Here is a 27,734-nt window from a genome sequence, read left to right as displayed (position 1 = left end):
GCAGCATAATAGTCAACTGCTACAAAGGTAAAGGTGACGCCCTAGATACAAATAATTACAGAGGTATCAAGCTGTTGGATCAGGTGATGAAGGTTACGGAGAGGGTCATAGCCCAACTAATTAGAGAGAGAGTTAGTTTAGATGAGATGCAGTTTGGGTTTGTGCCAGGGAAAACTACCACTGATGCTATATTCCTGGTAAGGCAGCTGCAGGAGAAATACCTAGCCAAAGATAAGCCCCTGTACCTGGCTTTTGTTGACATGGAGAAAGCCTTCGACAGGGTCCCCCAATCCCTTATCTGGTGGTCAATGAGGAAACTAGGGATAGATGAATGGTTAGTGAGAGCTGTGTGAGCCATGTACAGGGACGCTGCTAGTAAGGTGAGGGTTGGCAACAAGTACAGTGAAGAATTCCGGGTAGAGGTAGGGGTCCACCAAGGCTCAGTCATCAGCCCCCTCCTATTTATCATAGTCCTCCAGGCAATAACGGAGGAATTCAAGACAGGATGCCCTTGGGAGCTCCTCTATGCTGATGACCTTGCTCTAATTGCTGAGTCACTATCAGAACTGGAGGAGAAGTTTCAGGTGTGGAAGCAAAGATTAGAATCGAAGGGCCTTAGAGTCAATCTAGCTAAAACCAAAGTCCTAATAAGTAGGAAGGTAGACAAATCACAAACGCCTTCAGGTAAATGGCCCTGCTCGATTTGTAGAAAAGGTGTAGGTAGAAACTCTATAAGATGCACCAAGTGTAGGCTATGGACACATAAGAGGTGCAGCAATGTCAAAGGAAGGCTAACTAGGAAGATGGTTTTTGTATGTGGCAGATGCTTAGGAACAATAAACACTGAATTCTGTCACTTTCCAGGGAGAAAAACTAGAAATAGTTTATAGCTTCCGTTACCTAGGTGACCAAGTCAGCAGCGGGGGTGGGTGTGCTGAAAGTGTAACTGCTAGAGTAAGAATAGCTTGGGCAAAGTTCAGAGAGCTCTTACCTCTGCTGGTGACAAAAGGCCTCTTGCTCAGAGTAAAAGGCAGACTGTATGACGCGTGTGTACGAACAGCCATGCTACATGGCAGTGAAACATGGGCCGTGACTGCTGAGGATATGTGTAAGCTCGCAAGAAATGAAGCCAGTATGCTCCGATGGATGTGTAATGTCAGTATTCATAATCGACAGAGTGTAAGTACCTTGAGAGAAAAGCTGGACCTAAGAAGCATCAGATGTGGTGTGCAAGAGAGACGTTTGCACTGGTATGGGCATGTGGCGAGAATGGATGAAGATAGTTGTGTGAAAAAGTGCCACACCCTAGCGGTTGAGGGAACCTGTGGAAGAGGCAGACCCAGGAAAACCTGGGACGAGGTGGTGAAGCATGACCTTCGAACTTTAGGTCTCACTGAGGAAATGACTAGAGAACGAGACCTCTGGAAGTATGCTGTGTGTGAGAAGACTCGGCAGGACAAGTGAGACCATAACCCGTGGCCTTCTACATGGGATGTAGCCAGCCCACTTATGCATACCTTCCCTTCTTGGGACACAAAACTCTACTTGTGAAGACCTGTTGAGGCAAGTTAGAATCAGAATCAGAATCGAAATCGATCAATGGAAATTGCAGCTGAGTTACCAGTGCCGGTGGCACATAAGAGAACCATCCAAATGTGGCTGTTGCCAGCGCCGCCCCAACTGGCCTCATGCTGGTGGCACGTAAAAAGCACCATCCGTTCGTGGCCATTGCCAGCACTGCCCCGACTGGCCTCGTGCCGGTGGCACGTAAAAAGCACCATCCATTCGTGGCCATTGCCAGCCTCGCCTGGCCCCCGTGCCGGTGGCACGTAAAAAGCACCATCCGATCGTGGCCGTTTGCTAGACTCGTCTGCTAGACCTGTGCTGGTGGCACATAAAAAGCACCCACTACACACATGGAGTGGTTGGCGTTAGGAAGGACATCCAGCCGTAGAAACATTGCCAGATCAAACTGGATCTGGTGCAGCCTTCTGGCTTCCCAGACCCCAGTCGAACCGTCCAACCCATGCTAGCATGGAAAGCGGACGCTATACAATGATGATGATGATGATGATATATATATGTGTGTGTATATATATATATATATATATATACACACACACACCACACACATATACATATACATACATACTCATACATGAAACATTGCATTGCCTTGAATGTTCATATGTCAGTGAAAACATTAACCCCTCCTACCACTCCTCCTTTATTGCATATCTCTTATAACTATCATTCATATCTCTATCACTCATGCTTTTCCTTCTGTAAAGAGGGTGATGAGTGAGCAAAGACATAGGATCGTGAAGCCTCTTTATTTGTACTACAGACATGGCTATCTCTCTAGTGTTGAGGTCATGAAAAATGCCCCCAGTAAGGTGTGAGGTGGTGAAGACCCTTGCACTCTGTAAAGTGTGAGGTGATGAAGTCTTGTTACGGATATGATACCTCTCTAGTGCTGATGATACAAAACAAAAAAAAAAGAGAAAGAAAAATACCCAGTACTTTATGTAAAGTAGTTGTTCGGTACAGAATCAAGTGTATTGGTACACACATATATACACATATATATATATAAAATACAAAATGGGACAAGAACGCAAAACATCTGGACAGTTAGGTGATACAAAAATGGGACAACAAAACATCCTGATAGACAATACAAAGAAAACAAGGACGGGTCATTCAAAGTTTTCTTTCCTCAGTCGAGTACCAGATTATCTTTGCAATTTCGGCTGATTATACTCGAGATTGCTTCAATCTGGCCAGCCCCAAGGGAAAACTAAGCTAAGAGCATTAGATTCCTTGGAAGAAAACAGCGAATGTATACAAAAACAGGGACAGAAAAAAACCTACAATGTTACACAAATACAATAAAAATAATAACAGGACATAACAACAGGTGTCTTTCAACTAAGGATGAATTAAATTAAGCTGGCATGTGTGGAAATGAAGCCTTACAGAAGAGATACAAGATTTCACAGGCACAGGGAGGAATATCAATGTTGCACGGACAACAGCCAGACCAAGAAAGAAGGATCAGGCTTGACTGAACGCCGGTCACGAGGGAAGAGAAGAGAGAGAGGTAGAGGCAGAGAGACGTGTATAGACATGTTGAGTAAGCTGTTAAAAACAATATTCAAAGTCCTGGTTCAATGAATATTATCAATAACTTTTACTCAACAAAATCTATAAAGTCCCACTATTTGAAAATGCTTTGTTGCTTTGTTGTTTTCTACAAGTTTATTAACTATGTATCATCATCATGATCATCGTTGTTTAATGACACTTTTCCTTGCTTAGGCAGAGTTTACAGAGGCAGATCTTCTACAGCCAGGTGCCCTTCCTGTCACCAGTCTGAGACCCCCTTCAGTCATGACTGACCGTGGTATTGCACCTAGAAAGTTACTCTCCCAGGCACAAGTCTGGGCAAGGTTGTCTGTGGAAGACCAGCAGTCGCCCATGCATACTGGCCTCCCCTCTCCACGCCACCAGTGTTATCCAAGGCAAAGGCAAAGGCTGATACAGCTTGGCACCAGTGATGTTGCAACCCATTTCTACAGCTGAGTGAACTGAGTGAAATAAAGTGTCTTGCTCAAGAACACAACATGCAGCCCGGTCTGGGATTCGAAGTCACAACCTCACGATCGTAAGCTTGACACTCTAACCACTGAACCATGCGCCTTCACCCTGTCACCAGTATATATATATATATATATATATATATATATATAAAACACATGCTAGCATGGAAAGTGGATGTTAAACAATGTTGATATATATATGGGGGTAATATGTTTGTAAAGGACATGCCTTTATGTATGACCCCAATTTTACATGGCTCAACGTTTTTTCTCAAGTACAGAAAATTGTCAGAGATCTCAGTCCCTTGTCATCTCCTCTTGTGGTATGTTTTCAAACAATATAAACAAATACAAATTTTGGCACAAGAGCAGCAATTTCAGGGGAAGAGGTAAGTCAATTACATTGACCCCAGTATTCAACTGGTACTTATTTTATTGACCCCAGTAAGAATGAAAGGCAAAGTCAACCTCAGCAGAATTTGAACTCAGAACTGCTAAGGATTCGCCCGGCATGCTAACGATTCTGCTAGCTCACCACCTTATCAAATACAAATATATTAAATACCAGACAACATAAATTTTTGATTTATTAATACAGTGATACCTCAGAGTATGAGTTTAATTCGTTCCATGACCAAGCTCATCTTACAATTTACTCATTTTACAAATCAATTTTCCCCATTGAAGTTAACTAAAGTATGATTAATCCATTACAGCCCCGCAAAACAACTCAAAAATAATTTTTTGTGTGTTTTAAAACAGAAATGGTGTAGTGACAAGTAAATTGACAATTATAAAAAAGAGAATGCAAAAGAAATATGTAAACTGGTTTTATTAACTGAATTACCTTAAAGATGGGATGACTTGTGTGCTTGTACTGGGGATTTCCGCTTGTACTTCAAGAAAAAAATTTGCACAAGTCTCGGCTTGTACAGCAAATTACTCATACAATGGGGCACTCGTATTGTGAGGTTCTACAGTATTTTTTCCACCTCTTGAAGATGTAGTCTTTATTCATTTAAACCATTATTTAATTTATTGTAGTTTTGGGGTATCTATTTTACATAAGAATAATAACTAAAGCTAAGGTTGACTTGATTTGAATTAGCAAACTGATATTTTGTCTTGCAAGGTGCTTGGTAACCTTGTTGGTGATTGTGTCACATAAAAAGCACCCAGTACACTCTGTAAAGTGGTTGGCATTAGGAAGGGCATCCAGCTGTAGAAATCATGCCAAAGCAGGCAATGGAAGCTAATATGCTTCTGGCCTTGCCAGCTCCTATCAAACTGCCAGTATATAAAGAAATGTTTAATGATGATGGTGGTGATGACAATGATGACATTATAATTACGCTATTTGCGTTATGAGCTGTACTGCCTTCACCACATGTTGACCCAATAATGGTTTGATACATCAAGCAATTAAATGAAAAGCAAAAAATACACACACACACACACACAGAATGAAATACTCATGAGCTTGTGTTACTGTGGTTTTTGGTTGCAGGGGTTACCTAGTGTTGTGGTTTTGGCACTGAAGTATGTGCTATCATTATCCAAGTTGATATTGTTGCTGTATTAATCATGGTGTGAGATAAGGCTAGCAGCAGATATTACAACTAGGGCCAGTGCTAGGAAGTGTCAGTGTCAGAGAATTGTCAGTGGGGTCCTCCACTCTACAAAAGCTGAAGACGTGTTTTATGCTTAATATGCTACGCCAGTCCCAGCCAAAAAGCATTGAGGGCTTGCGGCTCCACCATTAGCCACAATGATGTACTAAAAATTCATCATAGTGTCCTCCACTCAAGCATGCATGTCAGGCCTAATTTGAACAAATCTGTCTAATTGGTTTAAAACTGGTCCTAATTACAACAAAAGCAAATCCATGAACATTTAACATCAGACTTAATTAAAGGAAGTCTAAGCATGTATGCATGCATATATTATCAAATCTTCACTCGTAATAACGTGACAAGGTCACAGGGATTGACTTAACTGTATTTGCTTGGCCAATTGTAATCTGGAAAGTGAGAGACAACAAGTTATGAGTCTGCCACAATTTGTTACAGTTTTCTCTTGATTTGCTTGGTGAAAACTGAGATCTGTCCTACTTGAAATGCTAACAGCACTCTAGGATGATTTTGGTGCTAAATTTCTTAACTAGTGAAAAAAGATACGACTCTCAAGAATATTTGAGATGTTGTTCATGACATGACTTCAAGCTGATTGATCGATCATTTTATAGGTTGTTCATGTGAAAATGGTGTGGCTTCATTTATGACAGTGAACTGGTAACTTCACATTTGGGGTTCAGATACATAGTCACTGACAGCTGCTGTCACTCAAGTACAATAAGATGATTTCAAAGATTGCCATGGGGACATATTCTGTAGGAGATGTGTTTAATCAATCCAGTTAATTTGTTATAATTCCATTCACATCTTGGGTACCTTGCAGGAATACAAGTTTGCCTGTTGTCTAAACCTGTCAAAATATTCAGTTACTGAAAGGATCAACATTTAACGGGGGACAGAGTTGGACAGGCAGAGTCAGAGCCTTGGCCAAAATGTATACACAATATTTAATTACAACACCTACATTCTAAGATCAAATCCCACCTATGGTAACTTTGTCTTTTTCTTCTGGTGTATGACCAGTCACTTTGATGAAAAACACAAAATTCCGCACGAATGGTTTCAATATTTGGAAGAATTAGACAAAAGTTCTCTGGTAATTTTCTTCATGTAAATAAATGTTTATGTAAATTTGAAAATTTGCCAGCAAAATCTTATAAAATGACAATGTTCTAAAAGATGTCCATGTTTATATGTTTGTAGTGGAGCTTGCAGGCATGAAGTGGATTCGATCCTAGATAGCCAAATTTAAATTAACACTTCAACAGAACTTTTCTCTTTCTGTGACAGTTTACATTTGACAGATGCCTTAGCTAGGCCAAAATAATGTCTTCACCACTTGACCCTTCTAACCTCTTCTATTTCACCAAAAGCTAGAATTAAGATAACAAGACAACCAACTAAATTTATTGTTCTCAATGATATGTCTATCCTTCTAGATAATTATAAAAACAAAAACCCCCAAGCAAAAATCAGTTAGTCATTTGGTTTTTGGTCTCCACATGATCCATGCTCCTACGTCCCACAGGGACGTCAAATGTGGCAGGAAGAATTTGACATGCGGTGACCACACCCGTTCACCATCCAGGTAGAGCCAGAGGTGTCTCAGCCTCACGCATACATGCACATCATCAACCAAGGCATCCTTAACCCACCCTTTAGTGGTTTCTGGCAGCAAATGGAACACCTCACAAGTGGTGGTTTCCCCTCCCACAAAAAGTGGAAAAGGATCTGTTCCAACTTGTTCAGCCACAAACCAGGACAAGGTACAACGGTTAGGTGGTAGGTTATTCAAGATGCTATAAACACCTGCGCAACCTCTGCCCTCCCTAGCAAGGATAGCGACCTCCCAGACCAAGTCTGGGTTATGGCCTCACCTTGCCCATGACCTCACTCCAGTTTTGCTCCAACTGGAGATCTGAACCAAACCAGACTCCAAGCAGTTTAACTGGGACCTCTGTCCAACGTCCCATGATGCTATTGGGAGGCTTCAACTTGCCCCTCCAGGCGCCGAGTTGCAAGCCGACTGATTTTTCCTGGTTAATTTTTGGTCCTGCCACCACTTCATATCTTTTAATGGCGTCTTCTACACAAGGTAGCTGCCCTTCATCAGACATGCTGATGGTGACATCATCCACATATGCCATCACTTTCAGACCGTCACAAAAACCACGCAGGTCTCCCCACCCTCGTGACCTCCAACCTCCACAGCAGTGACTCAAGAACCAGCACATACAGAAGTGGGGACAGGGAGCAGCCCTGGTAAACTGAACGTTTGATTGCAAACGGCTTTGAAAAGAAACTAAATATATAATCGCAGAAATTTTTATACGATTCTCGATTTCATTTTTCCGATTTCCATTAAGTCATAACTCCCAAACCTAAATGTTTTGTATTGTCTTGTATTGTCCCCTCTCTGTGTGTCATTCATTGACAAATAAAGAAATAAGTTAGTCCCTTGGTGACAACTCAGTTAGTCGGCTCATGTCAGAGACAACTACCATCAGTTAGTGAGCAGAATGTTAGAATCATGAACACAAGCAAGGCAGCTACTAAAGACAATGGTCAGAGGGAGAAATGAAACTTATTGTCAGCAACAATGAAACAACTTCCCACGACCCTACAATTTTCACTAGCTCTATTTCTGTTCTCTTACAACATCATTCTATCGCTATCAGTGGGTTACTGCTAAGAAAACGTGTACACAAAACTATACAAGGAAAATCTACCACATCTAACTTTACTACGCATGCTCTAGGATTTTATCACCTGCCCGTCGAGGCAAGGTATATTCAGTGTAACGGTAAAAATATGTATTTTCTTACCAACTTCAATCACTGTTCTTTCATCTTTACATAATGGCAATCAACGAAGAACCAATCCTTACAAACTGATTACGACTCCGACATTTCATCCTAATGTGCACCAAATCCATCTTATTGTTTGCAAATCAATCACAGCAGTAACAAACTCAGCCTCAACCGTTACAAATTTTTACTGTTACATCTTATATATGAAAATAAAAATTGCTTTATAGAAAACTTTAATTCTTTTTTTTTTTATTTTTATGTTATGATAGATACATTTCAGGGGCAATATTTCGTACCCTCACCTCCTGTTCTGAGTTCAAATGCCGTCAAAGTTGATATACTCCGTTCATACATTTTGTTGTCAATGAAATAAATGCAAGGCACACTTGACTGATTCAATCGATTGGTATATGACCGTTTCGGTAATCTGTGATCGAAGCGGCGGCAATTGAAAAAAAACATAATAATGCAAAATGTACCAAAGAAGTAACTTGGCTATCCCGAATACTCAAAAGAAATAAGTTTACATCTTTCCAAGAAAAAACACTTGATTCTTCAGATTGGTTGCGTTGTGCCAGTATGATAAACCATATAAACTACATTTGATTTTACCGCGAACACAGACAACTCCCAAATAAATTCCTTAATAGTTTTTGTATTGCTTACCTTTACATGAGTTCCGTTTGCGATTTTGTATGTTTTGCTTCTGGTTTTGGTAGAGTTAATCTTTTATTTAATTCCGATTTTCTATTTGGACACCAGACGTTAGCATGTTTTGCTTCGTATTTCTCAAAATACTAAATGACCCCCAATCATTGGTGGGCTAATCACATACAGGAGGGATAAAAAGGATTAAGTATCAGACTTGAAATTAAGCACAGGGTTTGTTCGATATATTATCGATCGATCGATTATAATCCAGCAAGGAAGTGTCCTAGAATGGTCGCAAGCCCAAATGATTGACGCCAGTAAAAAGAAGAAACTAAAATGATACAGATATATATATTCCAGCGACAATATTTTAGGCCAACTTCATAGAAGCCAGATTTTATACACAATCATAATATAATCGTTGGAAACACTGCTATTTTAGGTAATGTATATGAAATAAACACCACAGAGTTACAGAAACGAACAACAGGAATGTTGGGGAAAAGATAACGAAAAATATAAAATGCCCAAAGACATGTGATATATTAACTGCATTTTGTAATATTATCTTGGAATAGTAATAGTAGTGGGAAATGTTTGTAAATTTCGAGTCAGAAATAAACCGATAAACTGATTCAGAAGAAAAATAATTGTTCTTTTAGTTCATATTCTGTCAAACACCACTGAAATAATAATATAAACAGTTCCGTCTTCGTTCCTATATATTTTGGACAGGCAGCAATTCTCATATAAATATATATATGTACGTGTGCGTGTGTCTGTTTGAATGAGTGTGTATGTGTGTGTATTTAAGTGTATGTGTGTGTGTATGTGTGTGTATTTAAGTGTATGTGTGTGTGTATATACAATAGATGTTTTAAAATCGTTAAATTGATTTACTGACTGGGAAATTATTTGATACATATGTCACAAATTTTAGAAGTAGTCAAATAAGGTTGAATACTTAAAAAAAGAACTATGAAAGCGGATCTATACAGTAATAGTGAAACAATATTTCTGCAAATATCACGAAGAAGGAATTTAATATGAACGTTTTTTCAATAAGCAAAAAAGAAGCTTAATGCATAACGAAAGAAGATATATAAAAACATTTAACGATTTGTACGATGACTATAATAAAACTAGCAATCAGAAAAGTAATCATATCCAGTTATTTTACCGACTTATACAATAAAAGCAATTTGTTTCTATCATAAAGGATAAAGGTAAAAAAATAAATATAAAAACATCAACACAAAGACGGTTACTTCAGGGAAATGAATTCATATATTAAAAGTAAAGCAAATGATAGTGGGAGGTTCATAGCCGTGATCGTCTAGTGGTTAGGACCCCACGTTGTGGCCGTGGTAACCCAGGTTCGAATCCTGGTCACGGCAGCCTCCCTATTATTTTAGTTTTTCTTTAATAATTTTTTTTCTTCAGTTTCGTAGAAATTAAGTGGGTGTAACTGGATTTTCAAAGTATTTTTTGCAATTGTGTTTTCAGCCGTAATTTGAAGGTCTCTAGGTTGCCATCGAGCTAAGGACTAGTTTACTGTGTGGAAGTTTCTGTAATGCGAATACAAAATATTGGCTATGGCACGAGGTCACCAATTTGGGGGACAGCTGATTATATCGACTCAGTACTCGACTGGTATTGCTTTATCGACCTCGGCCGACGCTAAGCATTTTGGCCGGCGAGCTATCGATTCTTCCAGAATACTCAGAAAAGCACAAGGACCCCGAAACTTTGGGGGAGGGGGCCAGTCGATTAGATTGAACCCCTAATACGCAACTGGTACTTAATTTATCGACCCTGAAAGGCAAAGTCGATCTCGTTGGAATTTGAACTCAGGACGTTGAGACAGACGAAATACCTATTTCTTTACTGCCCACAAGGGGCTACACACAGAGGGGACGAACAAGGACAGACAAACGGATTAAGTCGATTATATCGACCCCAGTGCATTACTGGTACTTATTTAATCGACCCCGAAAGGATGAAAGACAAAGTCGACCTCGGCGGAATTTGAACTCGCAACGTAGCGGCGAACGAAATACCGCTAAGCATTTCACCTAGCGTGCTAACGATTCTGCCAGCTCGCCACCATTTCTGCAGTAGGAACTTTGCTGTAAATCAGCAAAAGATATTCTTTATTTCTTACTCATTAGACTGCGTTCATGCAGAACTTTTTGGTCAAGTGAATCAACCTTAACACTTATTATTTTAAAACCTGTTACCTATTCTATCTAATTCGTTTTGCCGAACCGTTAAGTTACGGGGACATAAATACACCAGTTGTCAAAGGGACGAACACAATGACATACGTACATATATATGTAGCGGGATGGTGCAGCAGATGAAATAGGCATGTGGACGACATCAAAGTAAAACAGATTTTGGTTTAAATAATTTAATCGAGACTTGCATTTACTTGTTGTATACACCAAAAAATTCACTACATGACATTACCAACTTGCTTCGAGTTGGCGAAGAAGAAAATAAACAGGGGAAATACTGTGTCGATGTGATGTTTTGTGTCTGTGTGTTCGTTGGTCATTCGGTGGTGTCTGTTTATGTTCTGCAACTGCTACTGTATTAGGTCGTTCATGCTGAATATGAGGTTCTATGTTGGCTGCTTGACTGGCGCAAGTTACTCGCTGGCTGTCTGCTTGTCTCTTGACAGTTCGCCTGGTGATGGCTATCTACAGCCCTTTGACGGACTTCCGCTTGATGTCTATCTGACTGTATTTATAATGGTCATGACAGCTAGAAGGACATACATACCACAGGAGTAATTTCTACTTATGTAGGTCGCCTCCTGTCCACTTGAACCTTAAATGACACAGCTCCAGTCGTAGGTCGAAGGCAAATCCATCCATCACTTTTTGACTGGACAAAGAAATTTCTTTCGTGCCTGGACAGTGGAGGATCAGACGAGCGAGAATCTTTAGAATCGGTTTCAAATCTCGGAAAAGGAAGTGAAAGTTTTTACATACATATATCATCATCATTTAATGTCTGTTTTCCAAGCTGACAGGAATTGGACAGTTTGACAGTTGCTGGTCAGCTGAAGAGCGGTCCAAGCTCCATGTGTATTTCGGCATGGTTTCTATGACTGGATGCCCTTCCTAACACCAACCACTTTACAGAGTGTACTGGGTGCTTTTACGCTGCATTTATGTGGTACCAGTACGGGTGCTTTTTACGTGGCATCGGCACCCACAACCCTTCAAGATTATGAATGGTCAGCAGGAGAAAGATGCAAAGGACATGCCTGTATGCAAGGACAACCATGATTTTACTTAGCTTCATGTGTCCCCTGTTATTCCCTCTGTGAAGCCCAACGCCTGAAGATCCACTCTCACCACTTTATCCCATATATATCAAGGAAATGCTTGTAGAAATTCTGATTGCTAATAGCTACAGTTTGGCGTAGATGTGAAGATTGCAGTAGAAGAGTAACTACAGTAGGGCTGCTTTGAAGACGACATTTTTAGTTTTTCCTTCAGGAACATAGATGAATAAGTTATCTGAATCGCCAACTCTGGAACAACGATGTGAAAAGCATGACGTTCGAAGGTCCAATCTGACAACTTTCAGCGATTGACCTTGAGCCTTGTTAATTGCCATAGCGAAGCTGAGTTTGACAAGGAACTGAGGTACCTGCACACGGTCGGCGCAGTCTGTTGGGGTTAGCGGAATTTTTGGAATAAAAACGGTATTGTTTTTGCCGTGTCCTGTGATAATTTGGGCTTCAATGACGTAATCCATCATTTGTTTGACCACAAGGCAAGTTCCATTGCAGAGTGTGGATGCATTTGGACTGCGTAGGAGGATGACAGGGCAACCGACTTTTTAGTGAAGTTCATGGGGAGGGAGTCCTGGAGAATTGTTGGGAGTTGAGAAATTCTGATGGAAAGTGTGTAATCTGATCGGGGTCGATAACGGTATCAACTGATCTGTAACAACGTTCTTGAGAAGGTAGCTTACTGAGTAAGTCGTAGTTAAGAGTGGTGGGAGCTGCATTTGTAGGTGCAAAAACAGCCCTGTGCTAACGTGCAAATATCGGCAGTTTGCAGTGAACGGGCATTATAAAAACTGTATAACTATCACAACTTTGTACGTGCAAAAGCAGAGAATATATATAATATGGATTAACTTCTGAAGGCATTTAAAATATAATTAAAAGTTGATTCAAATTGCATAGCTACCTCAAAGAAGTACTAATGTGCAAATATCGGCAGTTTGCTGTGAATGGGTATTGTAAAAACTGTACTAGAAGACAAAGTGAAAGTAGCGTAACGTCATCAAGAGTAGTGTCCCTTGAAGCAACGATCGTTGGTATTTGTTATTTACCTATGAGGTGTTTTCATCCCCTAGGGGCGGATATACTTATTATGTGGAAAATTTGAAGAGTCTATGACCATCTCTGGAATATAAGTGATGTATGTCACCAGCATGAACGAGATTGGATGAAAAATATTGATTTTAAGGAGGGGCTCAAGCAAAAGGCCAGTACACACACATATTTTCCGTTTTATTATATATATATATATATATATATATATATATAATATATATATATATATATATATATATGATGATGAACTGCGTTCAGTTTCCATCAACCAAATCCCCTCACAAGGCTTTGATTGGCCAAAGAATATAGCCGAAGACACTTGTCCAAGGTGTCACGCAGTGATCTGAACCCAGAACCATGTGAAAGGGAAGCAAACTTTTTACATCACTCACTATATTCTCCTTTAATCGCATCTGTTACTTTCACATTCTCATGAAGCTCCCAACCTCTCCTTCCCTCCTCATCTACTGCCTGTACCCTCTTTTATGCTTATCTTCTTGTGCCTTGAGAGTTCACTTTCACACCTCATCACCATTATCTCTATCTTCTTTCCAGCTACTTCCAGCCAGTCTTGTATAATATGGAGTAGCTTTGTATCTTCTCAATAGCAAACAAGACACCTGTGCCCGTCCTCTGTCATACTTTAGTTTCTCAACAAATGGCATAAAGTCACCTACTTCTCTTTGAAATTAAACTCCAAAACACACAGATGACTCCTTTTCTCTTCAAGTCTTGTAAGTGACTTCAATAGTGCTTGTGACATGAAAAAGTACTCAATACATACTTTTAAGTGACTGGCATTAGAAAGGGCATCCAGTGCCAAAGTCACATAAAAGAACGATGAAGTCCTGTAGCTCAGAATTCCAATCCATGCCAGCATGGAAAACAGCAATTAAATGATGAGGCGGGGGATGAGAAAGATCATGATGACAAGCTTAGGACAGTTTCAATATATCTAATTCCAGTTTTGCTAGAAAACTTTACTGAAAATGCCAAGCAGCAGGAACAGACCTGGAGATGAAATGGCTTTGGAGTAAACTTATTAACCATGCAGTAATGCCTTCAGTGTTTCTATATACAGCTCAGTAAGTAAACAACTACCCCTGCATCGTTAATAACAAAATGTGACCTGCTGAGGTGTTGGTTGGGTGACTGGCCATCTGGAGGGATGTGATACAAGAGATTATCAACTAATTCATCATACCAACATCATGTGTAAGATTATTGAAGCCACTGTGAGGAAAAGATTATCAGACATATGAAGAAACTGAATCAGTTAAGTACAGGGGTGTGAGTTCACAGTCAATAGAACATTGGACAGAATTTCTAATGTTCTATCGACTGATATTTGTGGTATTTATTTCAGCTCTTTATATTCTGAATTCAGTCCCCACCAAGGTCAACTTTGATTTTCATCCTTTTATGATCAATAAACAAAATTCCAAGACAGTATTGGAGTCAATTCTTTCTCTCCCTCTTTTCCCTGTTTCTCACTTTTTCTCATTTTTTTTCCGTCTTTCTCACTTTATTCTCTGTCTATCTTTTCCCCTCTCAGTCACTGGATGAAATTAACTGTGTTCCAACTTGGAAAGAGATGGGCTTCTCTAGTTTTAAAAGTGCCCAATGATACTCTCCCATGACTCCTTCAGATGGCTAGCCTACACCCATCCCCAACCTGTTTCATGACAAACAATTTCATTTCATGCCTGGTAGATTGACTGTGATATAACTGGTTAAGCACAGGAAGCAACTGAATAAACCGAGGTGCTACAATATTGTTGGAAGTATTCTGCATTGACTAAAAGGGTTGTTGTTGACGAGGAAACATTTATGTGACAGCAGGTAGTGAGAGGCTAAGGCGGTGATCTGGCAGAAACGTTAGCATGCCAGGCAAAAATGCTTGACGGTATTTCATCTGTGTGAACGTTCTGGGTTCAAATTCTGTCGAGGTCGACTTTGCCTTTAATCCTTTCGGGGTCGATTAAATAAGTACCAGTTACGCACTGGGGTCAATATAATCGACTTAATCCGTTTGTCTGTCCTTGTTTATCCTCTCGGTGTTTAGCCCCTTGTGGATAGTAAAGAAATAGGTAGTGAGAGGCATATCATAAGGGTTTGTGCTTGGTCATTTGTTGCTTGATGTATATATTAATGACCAGTTCAAATGACTGATAACAGTGATATATTCTTCTATACATGACACTTTGAGCAAGTGTCTTCTACCATAGCTTCAAGCTGACAAAATCCTTGTGAGCAGATTTGGTAGACAGAAACTGAAAGAAGCCTGTTGCATATATATGTTTGTGTGTGTGAGTGGACATCACATGATTGTTGTAAATGAATGTCTTCCACTTCTAATATTCTGTGCAAACATGTCTGGCCATGGGGAAATATTACTTTGCTTGGAAACAGGTGCGGGTTGGCAATGGAAAGAGTAAGCAGCCACATAAAATCTACCAAGTGGTGAATGCCTGGAATGGCCACCAAGAAAGTACAGCAAATTCAAAATTAGACGAAGGGTTTGAAATACAATTGCAACAAACCTGAAAGAAAAGAAAAAAAAAAGGAAAGAGCATAACTATTGTGACTATGGTACTTTTTAGTTATAATCACCCCATTAAAAAATTGGGTTATCTCCCCTAACTAAAAAATTGATTAACGCTCAATAAAGCAAAAATTAATAAACATGAAAAGTGAAAAGATTAAGCATCTTATTGAATCTGATAATATTTTTATAAAAAACTAGCAGTATCGCCCGGCGTTGCTCGGGTTTGTAAGGGAAATAACTATATAAGCATTTTTAGAGAGTTACTTCCCTTATAAATTCGGGCTTTCTTAGCCATTTTTGTTTTGGTGTCTTCAAGCCATGAAGTCGTTGTTCTAAAAGAACGTTGGTTTCCTTCACAACGCTTTACGACGTTGATTTCTTTACACTCCCTTCCCCACAGCTTCACGAGGGAGGGAAGGGGGAGAAGCAAACAGGTGCAGCTGTGAGTGTGGACGCCAACTCCGCCGCCATCGACACACGATGCATTTTATGCATTAAAATGGAATAAAAAATGATGTTAAATTATTTTTAAAATCGTAGACTCATCGTTGACGCGCGCTAATAGTCAGACGGGCTCGATATGAATCACGACTATAAGATACCCGAATTTGGTTAAACTGCACCGCAAAATGTGGGAGGAGTTAGGAATCTAAATCGAAGGGGACAGACACTCACACAACTAGAGTTTTATATATATAGATAATACAAAACTGAAAAAAATTAATAAACATGAAAACGGAAAAAAATAAACATCTTGCTGAATCTCTCTTTTACTTGTTTCAGTCATTTGACTGTGGCCATGCTGGACCACCGCCTATTCAGTCGAGCAAATCGACCCCAGGACTTATTCTTTGTAAGCCTAGTACTTATTCTATCGGTCTCTTTTGCTGAACTACTAAGTTACGGGGACATAAACACAATAAACACACCAGCATCGGTTGTCAAGCGGTGGTGTGGGGACAAACACAGACACACAAACATATACACACACATACATACATAGACACACACACACACACACACACATATATATATATATATACATATATACGATGGGCTTCTTTTGGTTTCTGTCTACCAAATCCACTCATAAGGCTTTGGTCGGCCCGAGGCTATAGTAGAAGACACTTGCCCAAGGTACCACACAATGGAACTGAACCTGGAACCATGTGGTTTATAAGCAAGCTACTTACCACACAGTCACTCCTATGCCTAATAATGTTTCTATAACAAATCATACCCTGCCTATTGAGGCGGCGAAACATCAATAATGTATTGAAGTATTGAATCAAAAGGATCTAACACTTTTAATTCAATCTCTTGTTGCCACATAAACTCAACTTTTTAGTGGGGAGATAACAATTTTTTAATGGGAGTGAGATATCTGAAAAGTACCGTGACCACTACCAAATAAGACCAAATGAAAAAGAACTGGCGCCACAAGTGCATCTGTGAATGAACAAACCTGAAAGAACAAAAATTCATAACTGCTGTGACCACCACCAAATAAATGCCCTATTCCACAAGTTCCATCCACTGTCAATGATCAGCACTTCTTTATGCAACTGTCCACATCCATATGCATCATATGACTGAATCAACTCTTGCACACTGCATCTAATGCCTCTTATGCCTAACTTTTCTCTCAGTACATTAGCATTCATCACACATGTACACAGATATTGTGGAGGTACATAGCCTAATGGTTAGAGCAGTGGACTCGTAGTCAAGGGATCGCAGGTTCGAATCTCAAACCGGGCGATGTGTGTGTTTATGAGCGAAACACCTAAGCTCCACACGGCTCTGGCAGAAGATAATGGCGAACTTCTGCTGATTCTTTCGCCACAACTTTCTCTCACTCTTTCCTCCTGCATCTTGCAGCTCACCTGTGATGGACTGGCATCTTATCCAGTTGGGGAATCGGAATATATGCCAAGGAAACCGGCCCTTATGAGCCAGGCGTGGCTCAAGAAGGAACAAACAACAACATGTACACAGATATTGCATATACAATGGAGCATACCAGCTTCATTTCTCTCTAGTCTTCACTTGTCCTCTGCATTCAAGACCCATGTCTAACTACCATGTAGCATTGCTGTTCATACACATACATGATATAATCTTCCTTTCACTTGGAGAGAAACCCTTGATTGCCATCAGACAAAAGCTCTCTGAACTTTCTCCATTGTATTCTTTTTCTAACAATTACACTTTCAGTACATCCTCCTCCACTACTAATTAGATCCCTTAAGTAACTGAAATTATCCACTACTTCTAGAGAGCCTCCAGGGTATTTAAGGGAATCAGTTTGTCATGTATCTGTAGACTTTATGGCTCCTGAACATCTTTCATATATAAACGCTATTTTGTTCACTTTTCTTATTATTCCACTGCACCTCTTGTGTACCCATAGCTTGCACAGGGTACACCAAATGGAATTCCTGCCTCCACCTTTCCTCTGTATCAAACAAGGCCATTTACCTGAAGTGGGTGGGGTACTGTCTGATTTCATGCTTACTAGAACCTTGGCTTATGCTAAGTTAACTTTAAGGCCCTTTGATTCCAGATTTTATTTAACTGCTGGAATTTCTTTTCTAGTTCTGTTACAGATTCTGCTTTGAGAGCAAGATCATCAGCATACAGTAGTTCCCATGGGTACTTACTATGGGACCTAGTCTTGTGAATACCTAGCTGTACACTAAATTTGTCATTGTGCTCATGGCTAATGCTTACCTTACTAACAACATATGGCCTGTATGGCTTTCACAAGCCAGTTACCTACTGCTAGCTTCCTCAGAAACCACCACATCACACAGCAAGGCACTCTGCCACAGGCTTTCTCTAGATCAACAAATGCCATATAAAACAGCTTAATCTTAGCTAAATACTTCTCTTACAATTGCTAGACTAAGAAAATAGCATGCTTCTCCCCATCAAAAAGTCAAACTGCATTTTATCTAGTCTAATTCTGTTCCTAATTAACTGGGCTATAACTCTCTCCATAACTCCAGCATTTTGGTGCCTATATAATTATTTCAATCTAAGACATCTCCCTTACCATTGTAGCAGCTGACTATGATTCTGCCACATCAGCCACTGTAGATTATACCTTCCTGGATAACCTGATTAACTCTATTCAGGCGACTAGACCATATCTTACTCTACTAGATATTTTAAGCATCTCAGCAGTGATTCCTGATAGACCAGTAATTTTCCCTGTCTTCATGTATCATACTGCTGTCAACTAGAATAGCTGATCCCTCTGTTGGGTTCGCATAGGGAAGACTCCCTTTCTCCCATTTATTCTCCACTTTTAACAGCCTTTCATAGAAGCTCTTCCATGCCTCCTTCTTTTCAGACTTGCTAAGTGCAACTACACCATTATTCATCGGTACACACTTCTCTCCACATCTTGACTCTCTCTGACACTTCAAGCCTCTGATCTTCATGCTGTAAAACATTGGCAAATTTCTTCCTTTCTGCTTCTGCTCTAACTAGATAAACCTGACACCTAACTTCCCTTTTAGCTACCTAATATGGTTCTCTGCTACCCCTGCTTTTCCACTCTTTTCAAACCCGTCTCTTTTCTTTTATGGCCCTGTCAACTTCAAATTTGAAAAATAATAAACAAATGTTGCAGAGGAAGAATAGAGCTACAGAAAAAAAAAAATCATAAACCATATGATAGAAATGTTTTAATTCAAATAACTTTGGAAAGGATTGAATTAAATGAAAAAAATTATCTAACAACCCAATACACCATGTAGAAATATGATAACGGTTAAAAGTTTTGTCTGGGAGTCTCTGTATTTTGTGAGACTGTAGCGGACTCTCTCTCTTTTCCCTCTGGCACTCATACTCATTTATCCTTTTATGTATTTATTGTAATCGACCGTGCGATGTATTAAAGGAGCCATTCATCGTCACCTCTCCTTTGCACAGTTGTTCTACAAATGGTGACAGCCCGATGTGATTTCGAACACATAGCCAGCCCTATGTTTACACAGACGTCTACAAATTGGTGACCCAGTGCCAGCTTCCTTTCACTTTAATGACCAACCACTCTTTCTGATTTCACCTCGTCGCTACAGATACGTCATCCTTTATTGTCTCTTTTGTCTTCCACAAAATGACTGGTGGTGGTGGTGGGGGGCTATCAAGAGCAGACTCTCTCTCTCTTTTCCCTCTGGCACTCATACTGATTTATCCTTTTTCGTATTTATTGTAATCGACCATGAGATATATTAAAGGAGTCATTCATCGTCACCTCTCAGCATCTAGAAAGTCCCTCTCCAAGGTAGAAACCTTTGTAGAAGAAAGGCAACAGTGTCATTATAGGTGTTACCATCAGAAAGAAGAGAATTGAAACATGTACCACAAGGCATCCTGTATGATACTCTAACAATTCTGTTGAGTAACATTGGGCTGTACAGGTAAAGTAGTAAGCTCAGACTTCCATTTAGCACTATCAGGGAAGAATTCAAAGTAATTCATAAATTAAAGGACACCAAAGCAGCTGTGAAAGGTCACTTTGAGGATGGGGAAGAGATGGAGAGCAGCCATAGCAGAGGCACAACTAAAATACAAGGCCCTTTTTGCAAAATATGGCATGGAGAAGGGCTAGACTCAGGAGTTAAACATCAACCTGATATAACTCATCCAGAACAGTGTGAGAATAAGGTATTTGGGTAAGTGGATTTGTCAGAAGTAAAGGCGCATGGCTCAGTGGCTAGAACGTTGGCTCACAATGATGAGGGAGTGAGTTTGATTCCCAGACCAGGCTGTGTGTTGTGTTCTTGAGCAAGATACTTTATTTCACATTGCTCCAGTTCACTCAGCTGTAAGAATGAGTTGCAACGTCACTGGTGCCAAGCTGTATTGGCTCCTTTGCCTTTCCCTTGGACAACATCAGTGGCATGGAGAGAGGAGGCTGGTATGCATGGGCAACTGCTGGTCTTCCATAAACACCTTGCCTGGACTTGTAACTCAGAGAGGAACTTTCTAGGAGCAATACCATGGTCATTCATGACCAAAGAGGGTCTTTACTCTTTACCTTTATCCTATTGGTCAGTAATTAATAGGAAGTTTGTGAAATCTTTTTATGTTGATAACCAACTAAAAGCTAAAATCTGTGGATGACACTGTTTGTTGAAATATTGCAAAAGAATTTGAAGACATTATGAAAAAAACGCAGGTTTGAAATACTCTAAAGAACTGTATTCTTGAATTTACTGATGAGAAAAAAATTTGGTCTGATGACTGCAAATAAGAAAGCTAACTGAATTCTTCCAGTAATGATTTTACATTTGGTTACAAAATTAAAAATTGTAAGGGAGATAATCATCATTCGAATCTGGTACTTGGTATTGAATGAGTGATAAAAATAATCATCCTTTAACGTCCATTTTCTTCGCTGGCATTGGCTGGATGGTTTGACAGGAGCTGCTCAGCCAGGGAGCTGTCCAGACTCAAAAATGTCTGTTGTGGAACGGTTTCTGCAGCTGGATGCCCTTCCTAATGCCAACCTCTTTATAGTGTGTTTTTCATGTATCACAGGCACAAGTGCATTTACACAGCAACAGCATGAGTGCATTTGACATGGCACCAGCACTTGTAAAAGACAAGCCTGTATATATGGATGACTGCAATTTTACTTAGCTTGATGTGTCTTTTCCATTACAGCAAATCACCACAACTCCCAGTCTGTTGTCATTTCCTCAGTGAGGTCCAGTATCTGAAGATCCTTTATCACCACTTCGTCTCACGTCTTCCTGGGTCAACCACTTCCACGGGTTTCCTCCACAGTTAGAGCTTGGCACTTCTTTATGCAGCTGTCCTCATCCATATGCATCATGTGACCAAACCAGCACAGTCATCTCTCCTGTACACAACATCTGATGCCTCTTAGACCCAGTTTTCCTCTTACATTACTTACATTCTATCATGGGTATACACTGACATTACCCATCCAGTGGGGTATGATAACTTCATTTCTTTCAAGCTTTCACAAGTCCTCTGTAGTCAAAGGTCCATGTTTCACTGCCATGAGCATTACTGTCCATATACAAGCATTATATAATCTGCCTTTCACTCTGAGAGAGAGGCCCTTAGTTACGATGAAAGGCAGAAGCTCTCTGGACTTCAACCAGTCCATCCTTATTCTAACAATTACACATTCAGAACTTCCTCTTCCACTGCTAACTTGGTCGCCTAGGTAACAGAAACTATCCACTACTTCTAATGATCCCCCTGAGCATTTGAGGAAGTATTGTCTGCACATTTTTAGTGCTTATTGTACTCACACATTTCAGGATTTGAATGCAGAGTACAAAAGACTGAAACTAAATCCTTTAAAATACTTTTAAAGGACACAGATACTCTTTTCTTCCACCTCAATACCTCTATTCTTAGAACAATAAACAGATCAATGCCCAACCACCTTCTAATACTCTACTGGCACCCGTGCCGGTGGTATGTGTAAAAAGATTCGAGCGAGGTCATTGCCAGTACTGCCTGACTGGCTCCCGTGCTGGTGGCACATAAAAAGCACACTACAGAGTGGTTGCGTTAGGAAGGGCATCCAGCTGTAGAAACTCTGCCAGATCAAGATTGGAGCCTGGTGCGGCCGTCTGGTTCGCCAGCCGTCAGTCAAAATCGTCCAACCCATGCTAGCATGGAAAGCGGACGTTAAACGATGATGATGATGATGATGATGATGATGATGATTACATTTTTAAATGGCTAAGTCAGAGGAGACAGAACAGTACCCCTGACTATTTTTCAGGCCTCCAAGACCGGTGGTTAGAAAATATTTTTTAGACCTGACTCAAATGCTTACAAGAAAGTGGTCTCTGCTAAAGGTACCCAAGTAATGATGTTAAGCTGGCTGTTAGTGTAAGTCAAGAATATATATAGTTTGATAATCTTCCACCCAGCTTCTGTCTACCCAGTTCCATTCACAATGCTTCAGTAGTAGACATTTCTCCTAAGGTGTCATGTGGTGGGATGAAACTTGGATGCATGTAATTGTGAAAGAAAGTTCTTTCCGAGGCGAGATATAAAATACATCCGTTAAGTAAGGAATTCTTACAAGATCCTAAACTACACACTTGTACGGTCGAGCACGTAATCCATCATATTAATCTTAGCATATAGTTCCTATAAATTCTATCACCCCAAGGAGAATGAAAAAGAAAATTTACGTTGCAAATTCAACTGTTAATTATGCCACGTCACCAAAATTCTTCTTACATAAGCACAAAGCATCCCATTTGGAGGTTAGTCGATTATATCAACCCCAGTATTCAACAAATACTTATTTTATTGACCCTCAGAAGTACGAAAGGCAAAGCAGACCGGCGGGATCTGAACGAAGAACGTAAAGAGCTAGAACAAATAATGCGAGGCAGTTTTTGCGACACTCTAACAACTCAATCGATCCACGGGTCATCAAGAAAAAATATTATTTCTAACATTGAAATAAAGCCAGAGATTAGGAGGAAAGGCACGGTATTTATGTGGTACTCCTTTTATCTACTCTGGACGAATGAAACAAAATTAATCCTGTTATTATTGGAATTCAGAACGTAAATACTTGAAACTTGTCCCGCCACTCTGTATATTTTCCATTATGCTCTAGAAGTTTAAAAAGTTTATTAATGAAACATTTAATAAACGGAGGGTGACAGAATTAATAAAGTACATTAAATGCGACATTTATTTACGTTCGAAGTTAAAATTTCACTGGAGAGTCGACTTGGTTTTTATTCCACCGAGGTAGATTCATAGAAAAAGTTATCGCTCTACAAATAAGGGCCTTTTTATCGATTACACCAACATTTGCATATATCCGTAGTCTGTGCCAAAGTCATACGAGACAGTTGTGAAAATATTTAGTTAAAAAGAAATATTGATACTGTATTTATTTATACAATAAATAATATAAGTAGATTTTACGTTTTCTGAAGAACAAATAAAAATAAAAATAAAATTCGGGAAAAATATCTTGTTATCAAAACATATTTAGCCGCCTAATCTGAAACCTCTGTTTCATTGGTTGGAAATTTAAACAACAAAAACTAATACTACTTGTTTATTAGGTATTTTTTTTTACGAATTAGGGATTATTTTACTTTTTTACAAGATAGGAACAAAATATTTCACTTATGTACATTTTTAAATGACAAAAATTAAAAGGAGAAACAAAAAGCAACTGATGAAATGTTTTGTTGTATCGGAGTTTAACGAAAGCCGAATCGCTAGGAAATAATCTGATTGGTCAGTTGTCTGGCATGGAAAGTAATCTGATTGGTCAGTTGTGAAAAGTCGACAAATTTGAAAATAAAAATCGTTCATCATAAACGCTATCTACACATGTAAAATTAAAGTACCGTTCATAAGTGAAATCTTGAAAATCTTTGAGTTTTGAGGCAAAAGAAGTAATTGAATTTGTTTACTGGATCATCTTGTTTCTATATTTGAACTTTACTTTTTCTCAATCCTATTTCAAATACCTAAACTAAAAAATTTTTTTGGCGCAAATCTATTGACAGTACTCGCCGACTTGTTTGTTAAAAATCGACAAAAAGTAAGTATTTATATTTTATATTTTCGTTTTAATAATAGCAATAATTGGAATTCTGTTTCATTATTACAAAAAACATGTGTTTATTTTATTGCAAAGATAAAACATGCTAAATCATTTTTTTCGTTTCCAATAAACGTTGTGCACCCCCCTCTTCTCTCCATTACTCAATTTCCTACAAAACCCTAAAATATTTCCCTCTAATTAAAAATCGAATTATTTTAACAGATATCCATTCGATTTACTTATTGGTCTCTTTTTATATCATCCCAATAGCATACTGTTTACTTCTATATATGTCGCTAGTTAAATTAGCCTTGTTGTATTTAGACACTACCAGATAAAATGGAATGATGAAGCTGTGATGTAAAGTTTGTCGAAAGATGGATTAAATTTGAGAAACTAATATATCGTATTAAGATGCTGTCAACAATTTATTTGAAGTTTACTTCAATTAGAAATGTTTAATAGTTTGAACGTTCCCGCCTGATTGTTTGCAAGGCGCATTTTGGAATTTTTAAATTAAATATTCTATGCAAAGAACTCATTAAAATACTTGACTAAGGAAATATCCACTCTACATACAAGTGTATACATATGTATATATATATATACACATACATGCATATATATATATATATATACATGCATATATATATATATACATACATGCATACACACACGTACATATAGCATTAATTATAATACTTAGTTCAGCTGTTTTCTGATTATAAAAAAAAAAATTCGATTTTAATTCGAAGTGGATACATAGTTTATTCTATACATTTTTAAAGAATTAAACAATTCAAATCATTAGCTAAGTATTTAATTACCTAATGATGAAGGCATTATTAATAAAACGAATAGTTGATGTTATCAAGCAACATTCCAAATAAAAATCCCGCCGATTCAGCTTTGGTTTTCATCCTTTGGGTTATAATTAAGTAACCAGCAATATATTCTAAAGATCAGTTTAATTTACTTCATTCTCTTTTATTTTGTCTAGAAAACAATATCTTGTTGATTTAAAAGAAAAAAATCCAACTAGATTTTATCATGTTGATTCCGAGGTATCTCGATCAACTTCATGTCACTTGAAATTTAAACTTCAAAGTAATAACTAATGCTCGAATGATTATTTCTAATTTGATATTAGTATTTCTGTTTAATGCCATTTAATATAATATTAAAAATGTCTATCAAAATCATTCAACTCTGCATTTTCTGTAGCTATTGGGGGTTTTGAAATCTACCGCCATTTTTTCCCTCCAGGTTCGCGTCACGTCGTTTCCTTCATTTGATAACTTTCTTTTCTTCAGTTCAGCAGTGTCCCTTTTTAGTTGACTTTATTCGAGCTTATATTTAATTATTATTTTTATACAACTGAAACCGAACATTACGGTTTCGATGTTTATAATGCAAATTTGAGAAAGATATAAAAGGCTGTTTTTATACATCGTGCACTGCATAGTTTTTTTTAGCCCCGCCACTTAATAATAGGCTTAAGAATTTACCAATATTTGTAAGCAGTCTTTTATTTCTGATCCTGTTATTGATTTTTGAAAATAATTACAAATATTACATCGACCATGTGTTAAAGTAGATATTTCTGTAATTTATTTTCAGATGACTCTCGACATTACGGATAAATATTTCAACCATCACAACAAGAAAATGTGGTTCAGAAAGAACATCGATTCGTCCAACTTCAAGAAACCTATCTTGACTAGTACACCTCTAGATGTACCTAGTAGTAAATATTTTGACGACAGTGGTTACGTTAGTCCTCCCTGCAACACGATAACCCCATTGAATTTAAATGAGCGCTTCAGTCAAGAACCAGTGTCGATTGAGAAATTTGAGGTATCCCTTGATCACGAATACCACCAAGTTCCTCAGAACCGGCTTGATTGGCAAGAAGCTGAAGAGGAGGATGTACTAGGTAAAAAACAACTACGAAGATCTCTGAATGCAGTTTCTCAGAAACGTGTGAATACTGAAAATATCACAATATTGGGGAAAAGCATCGATTGTTCAAATATTATTGGCAAAAGGATAGGTAGAAAAAATTGTGATATTGTTTCTGGACTGGATCAAAGAAACATTTCTGCATTTCTTACAGAGTTAGTAGGCTATCTGTCTCCTGAAGATGTACACAGGTAAGCTGTCCACTTTAAACCTTTATATTTTCTAAATACAGTGGGATTTTATTCAGATTTTTTCTACATAAAATATGAATTTAAATGGTATATGTTGGTAATAGAATGTCGATTTTCGTTATCTTCCTCAGCATATATTATGTCAGTAAACGGTGGCAGGCCGTTTGTGGTAAAATCCCTCAAGCACAGATAAAGTTAAAACAGTTTCAAGCAACGAGGAGGTCAGCTGCAATTGAAAATAAGGTAAGTTTGTCATTTTTTCAAATGTTCTACATCGATAGTTATCTTTTACCGTTTACCTGTTACAGTCAATATACTGGGGTATATATTTTAGTCGAATGAATCGATTCCAGGCCTCATTTAAAAAAATATTATTTAGTCTATCGGTCTCTGGCTGGACAGCTAAGTTATGGGGACGTAAACAAACCAACACCGGTTGTCAAGCAATGGTGGTGGTGCACAGTATTCATATATACGACGGTCTTTCTTCAACTTTCGTCTACCAAATTCACTCGGGGCTTTGGCCCGGCACTATAGTGGAAGGCACCAGCCCTAGGTTCGATTGAAAATAGGAACCATGTGGTTAGGAAGCAATTTTTTTAAAGGGTTGATCATTTTATTTGTATTCTAAATGCAAAATGTTTTTTATTTTTCAGGAAAACTACAACCGCGTATGTGAAACCAATATTCAGAAATCAATGACGGTCACAAAATCTGAATTGTTTCTTCAAGTGAGTTTTCTCCCTTTAATCTTATTGCTTGTTAAATTCAGAAATTAGCTGATGAAAGTTCTGTACTAAAGCCATGTATTTATATTTATAAATCGTAAGATTATTACATCTTGGCATGCTCCCACATTCAAACACCATTTGAATATTTTGTATAGCAAGGAACATGAACAATGTGTCTTCCTTTTTTTCAGCATGCTGCCTCTTTACAAAATGATCAGCATCTTCAGAAGTGTCCAAAATGTCAGTACCCAGCCAAAGTCCATCCTGTTGCCGACAAAGGGGTTTGTACAAACAATGTTTGTAATCACCAATACTGCTCAAAATGTTTAGCTAATTATCATGGTTCAGCATCTTGTGTTCTCATAGGTGTCAAACGGTTACCGAAAGAAATTCTCAATACCAAAAAAGCCAAAAAGTTTCTAAAGCGGCTATGAGACCAAAAACGTGGAAAGGCAGAACATAAATCTTTAGAAAATAAAAGATAACATAAAAAAATGTTCACAACTGTTGGAGAACCAAGTGGATGGTGCTGTCCCAAAAGACAGCCATAAACATATCTGGCTTTGCTGCTTCTGTGAGATTTCGGATATTCTAGTGGCAAGGAGATAGCAACCATTGGTGATCTTTTTTTTTTTATCATCCTTTCGCATCC

The 27,734-nt window shown here is 38.7% G+C and overlaps 2 protein-coding genes and 1 non-coding gene across 3 annotated transcripts in view; 2 read left to right on the top strand and 1 right to left on the bottom strand.

Moving 5' to 3' along the window:
• LOC115210958 (dual specificity protein kinase CLK2) overlaps positions 1 to 9,093 on the bottom strand; it is a 119,123-nt gene extending 110,030 nt beyond the window's left edge. The window contains exon 1 of the mRNA XM_036501893.1: positions 8,713 to 9,093. The gene's annotated coding sequence lies outside the window, so the exon portion shown is untranslated. The remainder of the gene's footprint in view (positions 1 to 8,712) is intronic.
• A 929-nt stretch (positions 9,094 to 10,022) lies between these two features.
• On the top strand, positions 10,023 to 10,094 carry Trnah-gug. The gene has a single exon. It is a non-coding gene; the product is annotated as a tRNA-His (tRNA).
• A 13,871-nt stretch (positions 10,095 to 23,965) lies between these two features.
• Positions 23,966 to 27,570, top strand: LOC115211039 (F-box only protein 5-like). The gene is made up of 5 exons (XM_029779903.2): positions 23,966 to 24,195; positions 25,819 to 26,351; positions 26,483 to 26,594; positions 27,008 to 27,082; positions 27,274 to 27,570. Exons 2-5 carry the CDS (start codon positions 25,819 to 25,821, stop codon positions 27,514 to 27,516), a joined length of 963 nt encoding a protein of 320 aa, XP_029635763.1. The 5' UTR covers positions 23,966 to 24,195; the 3' UTR covers positions 27,517 to 27,570.
• Positions 27,571 to 27,734: the final 164 nt, after the last annotated feature.

This window comes from Octopus sinensis, linkage group LG4, assembly GCF_006345805.1.
Source record: "Octopus sinensis linkage group LG4, ASM634580v1, whole genome shotgun sequence".
NCBI classification, from domain to species: Eukaryota; Metazoa; Mollusca; class Cephalopoda; order Octopoda; family Octopodidae; genus Octopus; species Octopus sinensis.
Note: the sequence above shows the minus strand (reverse complement) of the source record. Positions and strands in the feature narration are given on the sequence as shown.